The following is a 4,760-nucleotide window of genomic DNA, read 5'->3' as shown; positions in this document are numbered from 1 at the left end:
AGAGAGAGAGAGAGAGAGAGAGATGAGGTAGAGAGAGAGGATGGAATGAGAGAGTCTGATTAAATCAGACTGAAGAGGAGTAATGGACTCAGACGCAGACTGATGACAGACTGACCAAAATCACCGATATAGAGGCGGGGGGGCGGGGGGGACTGAAGGGGGGAGGGGGGAGTTGGGCGGTTACGAGGGGAGGAGAGGAGAGGAGAGCAGACGATGAGTCGGACTGTGAGTTGACAGAGAGGTGATGGGCAACTGCACCAAGTCGTCTATGAACAACACCATGAGGAAGGTAAGACAGCAGGGACTTCTCTGTGGGGCCTTGAATCACAGGAGCTTTGAGCTGCATGGGAGTTGTTGTATGTGTCTGTTGGGATGGTTAGCTGCTGTGATTATAATGTGTCGGTAGGAAATTATTCTATACTTGTTTTAAAGATTTTCGACTTGGAAAAAGCCCTCGGTTTGAAGGCTTTCATAGGTTAAGATTTGATCAAAGTTTTTTTGAAATACGTAATTGCATAAAATTGCAATAATACTCCATGTATGAATGTGCAGTTACATGTACGATTTAATAGTTAATGCCATGGATTCCCTAAAGCTGACGGAAGCACATACCGACACACACACACACACACACACGCACACACACACACACACACACGCACACGCACACACGCACACACACGCACACAAAAGCCATTGGCCTCACCGTGCTGCTATAGGAGTCATCGATGGTTCCTGGAGAGGACAGAGTCTATCTGTTTCATACTGAGCGTGTCGGGTGCTTAAAGAGTACAAGGACGTTGTTGTGGGTTTAACTGGCCTCTGGGTCCCTGGGACTCTGGGAAGGGGGCGACTGAAGGGCAGCAGCCCCCAGCGGGGGGTCTGGAGGCGGGGGCCGGAGGGGCACGGGGCACCCACCCAGACGCAGCGGAGCCCCCGGATAACGGGTTGCCAGATAACGATCACCAGACCAGCACGCTGGTCAAGAAGTGCAACGGGGTGCAGGACATCGTAGGCCACGCCTGCATCTTCTTGAAGCAGGGCTTTTCCCAGACCGCCGTATGTAGGACACACACACACACACACACACACACACACACACACGGTGATACTGTCCCCGTGTACGTGAACGCCTTCACCGCCATACATTCCTGACCCAGGCATCGTCCTCATCATCATCGCCCCTTGTGTGGTCGTCACGGCGACCTCCATCTCCCCGCCACACACGACGGGTGTGCGTGTTCCGCCTCACACTTTCGACCAATCAGAAGCCCTGTGGGTTCGGGAGGTTCTCCCGCCGGTCGATCGGTTAGTTCCATGGAAACAGGATTGAGTAGCGGTCACAGAGGCCGTAGCTGACTACTCTAGCGCTGTGCGTTGGATTAAAAGCAAGACTGCAAAGGCAGCCCTAAAGTAGTGTGGGCTGAAGACCAGAACGCCTATCAGATTGAGCTGATACGCTGAGAAAAGTAGTTCCCCTAGTTCGACAACATCAAATTATTATTTATTAGAGTTGTTTTTTAGTAGGGAGTTGAGAGACAATCAAGAAAAAAAACGGTTGATTCTGGAAGTGACGTCTGATCTCACTTCCACATCTTCAAAGGTCAAAATTTGGTTGGAAATATCTTCCATAGCAACTGTCTGTTATTCACAGCAGCGATCTGCTATTCAGAAAACACAGACAGCTGACTCAACGGACAGAGCTCACGGTCCAGTGCTCTCAATGCGTGATATCTGGCAGACTGCAGTTCTCTTACCTGCCAAAGGGGTCAGTAGTGGGCAGTTTTCCGTTTTCATTGGTTCCTCTGCTGTCTGTATAGTTGAACATTATTTTCCATCATGTATTAGTTCCTTCATAACGTGACATCTGTGATTCCTCCACCCCATTGTTTGTGTCTACCTAAAGAGCTGTGACCTTGACTGTTGGTTTGGCCTTCACTGCTTGTTTATCCATGTTTAAACATGTTTATACATGTTAAACATTTTTATACATATAAAACATGTAGCGGTCAAAGATAGACCTCATATGATGTAATATTAGAACCATGTGATTATGATGTTGATTGCCACAGCAATTGAAACATTTGTTGTTTGAATGCATGCATAAACATGTGTTGATGTACTCTTTATGTTTATACGTGCGAGTGTGTGAGTGTGTGCATCTGTGTTTGTGTCAATTGTGTGTGTGTGTGTGTGTGTGTGTGTGTGTGTGTGTGTGTGTGTGTGTGTGTGTGTGTGTGTGTGTGTGTGTGTGTGTGTGTGTGTGTGTGTGTGTGTGTGTGTGTGTGGGTGTGTGTGTGTGTGTTTGAGCGCCCTTGTGTGCATGCATACGTGTTTACTCATGTACGTGCGTGTGAGTGTGCATGTTTAGCATACAAGAGGACCAACCTAACCAATAGCGGTGTTAATTGTGTACCACTGTCTCCTTGCAACAGGACAGAGAGCTGCGACCGGAGGAGATTGAAGGTGAGTAACCCCCCGCCTCCAGCCCCGGCACGCTTACAGCACACAATGCACACTCAAACACACACGCCGTACCACTCATAGCACGCATTAACCCCCCCCCGCCCCCCGCAGAGCTGCGCGAGGCGTTCGTGGAGTTCGACCGGAACAAGAAGGGCTACATCAGCTGCGGGGACCTGGGCGAGTGCATGCGGACCATGGGCTACATGCCCACCGAGATGGAGCTGATCGAGCTCAGCCAGCAGATCTGTGAGTGTCTGGGGGTCCGTTGGGGACAGCGCCAGAACCATCCGGGAGAGCGACGGGATAAAGGGGAGGTGGAATGAATCGTGGGGTGGCATAAAAGTTTCACGGAAAAAACATGTTTCGTTGTCGATGTCGTTTCGTTTCAGTTTAGGTTGTAGATGACTTTCTTCAGCCAGAAATAAATGTGAGCCCTGCTCTTGTCTGACTTGCAGGTGGCGGTAAAGTGGACTTTGAGGACTTTGTGGAGCTGATGGGCCCCAAAATGCTGGCCGAGACGGCCGACATGATAGGCATCAAGGAACTTCGGGATGCGTTTAAAGAGGTCAGTGGGGGTTAGGGTTGTTAGGGTTAGGTTTAGAGTTGGGGTTAGGGTCAGGGTTGTTAGGGATAGGTTTAGAGTTAGGGTTGGGGTTAGGGTTAGGATTAGGGTTGTTAGGTTGACAGGATTCAAAAGGAAACGTCTGCAGCCATTACCAGGACACATACACAACATTCATAGTAAACTCTAACGTCTCCCAGTCTCGTTCGTGTTTTCCATGGTAATCTTCTTCTTTTACCTCCCCCCTCCCGGTGTCTCCCGTCCAGTTCGACACCAACGGCGACGGGCAGATCAACATCATGGAGCTCAGGGAGGCCATGAAGAAGCTGATGGGAGAGCAGCTTACCAACCGGGAGATTGACGAGATCCTCAGAGACGTTGACCTCAACGGAGACGGCCTGGTCGACTTTGAGGGTGAGAGAGGGCGAGGGTGAGGCGGAGGGGGAGAGGGTGAGAGAGAGAGCGGGGGAGGGAGAGGGAGGGAGAAGGTGAGGAGGAGGGGGAGAGGGTGAGGATAAGGGTGAGGGAGAGAGAGAGAGCGGGGGAGGGAGAGGGAGGGAGAAAGAGAGAGGAGGAGGGAGAAGGAGAATGGGAAAGGGAGATGGAGGGAGAGAGAGAAAGAGAGATTTGTTTTAAACCTTTTTTTACACGAGAAAAATTGACTTATAACAACTAAATTAGATAAACATTTTAGAAAATGTGTCAAATTTATCCATTTATTGTGTAGTAATTCAATTATATGTGAGAGAGTGTGTGTCTGTCTGTGTGTGCGTGCGCGCATGTGTGTGTGATACAGCGAGAGAGATAAAGAAATCTAGAGAGAGATAAAGAAATAATCAACGGCTGTATGTTCTGTCTGTGCCCGTCTGTTTAATCTTCGTGTGCCCATTTAGACATCACACGTTTAAGCCTCCCGTTTGAGTGCACTCAAATCCTTCCGTCTTATCCCAACCACCCGCTCTCTTCTTTTCGCAGAATTCGTGCGAATGATGTCACGTTGACTTAGTCCAGATGTCGGAAAGTGTGGACGACCGGAAAAGTAGATGGGAGTCTATAACATAACCCCTGGAAAGTAGAAGAGATCAAACAGAGTTGTAGTAGACATTTTTCTTGATGCACTAGCGAGCAATTCATAGCGCTGTTTTTTTTTATAAAGTTGCACTGAAAAGTATAGCCTAGTTGCTCTGAAGATACAGCGGGCATTTTGCCCGACATGTGGTGTATGGATAATGTGCAAGGGTGGTAGAGGGGATTAGGTCAAATGAGCCTTGTGAAACAGCTGTGGGACATATCAAAGCTTTATATAGACAACCACACAGTATTTATGTTTAATTTTATAAATGTATTTTTGATATATTCATGTTTGTCGTTTGAGTGGAAAGCCTTGTTTATAAAATTCGATGTTTTCTTTTTTTAATAAAACAAAATCATTGATGTCATTTTTCCCCTGGTTTTCTCGTTCCGATAGGGGAAATTGCTACCTATAGCACGACTAGAATAAATAGTTTGATCATGTGATCAAACAGGTCAAACACATAGGTAAACCTATATTGTTTCGTATATAAAAAAAATTACCTATGGATTTGTCTGTGTAAGATACAGCTACACCTGAAGGGTGGTTATTGCCCTACTGTAATAAACCTTGCAGTGATTTTGCAGATACAGTGTCTAAGGTTTTTTTCTTTATATTTATATCTTTAACCTCTTTATGATGTCATGATTATGTAATGAT

General features: G+C 47.4%; 1 protein-coding gene across 1 annotated transcript; it reads left to right on the top strand.

The window, feature by feature from the left end:
- Window positions 1-244: 244 nt before the first annotated feature.
- LOC130390552 (calcium-binding protein 2-like) lies at window positions 245-4,372 on the top strand. Its single transcript, XM_056600570.1, has 6 exons — window positions 245-289; window positions 2,436-2,466; window positions 2,578-2,718; window positions 2,922-3,031; window positions 3,295-3,442; window positions 4,004-4,372. Exons 1-6 carry the CDS (start codon window positions 245-247, stop codon window positions 4,027-4,029), a joined length of 501 nt encoding a protein of 166 aa, XP_056456545.1. The 3' UTR covers window positions 4,030-4,372.
- Window positions 4,373-4,760: the final 388 nt, after the last annotated feature.

This window comes from Gadus chalcogrammus, chromosome 10, assembly GCF_026213295.1.
Source record: "Gadus chalcogrammus isolate NIFS_2021 chromosome 10, NIFS_Gcha_1.0, whole genome shotgun sequence".
Classification (NCBI taxonomy): domain Eukaryota; kingdom Metazoa; phylum Chordata; class Actinopteri; order Gadiformes; family Gadidae; genus Gadus; species Gadus chalcogrammus.
The sequence above is the reverse complement of the archived record's forward strand: the minus strand, read 5'-3'. Positions and strand labels throughout refer to the sequence as shown.

Coding starts and splice junctions, on each gene's coding strand:
- LOC130390552 (XM_056600570.1), top strand. CDS start 245: ATGGGCAACTGCACCAAGTCGTCTATGAACAACACCATGAGGAAG. Junction 2,719..2,921: donor CAGCCAGCAGATCTGTGAGT/GTCTGGGGGTCC, acceptor TCTGACTTGCAG/GTGGCGGTAAAGTGGACTTT. Junction 3,032..3,294: donor TTCGGGATGCGTTTAAAGAG/GTCAGTGGGGGT, acceptor TCTCCCGTCCAG/TTCGACACCAACGGCGACGG.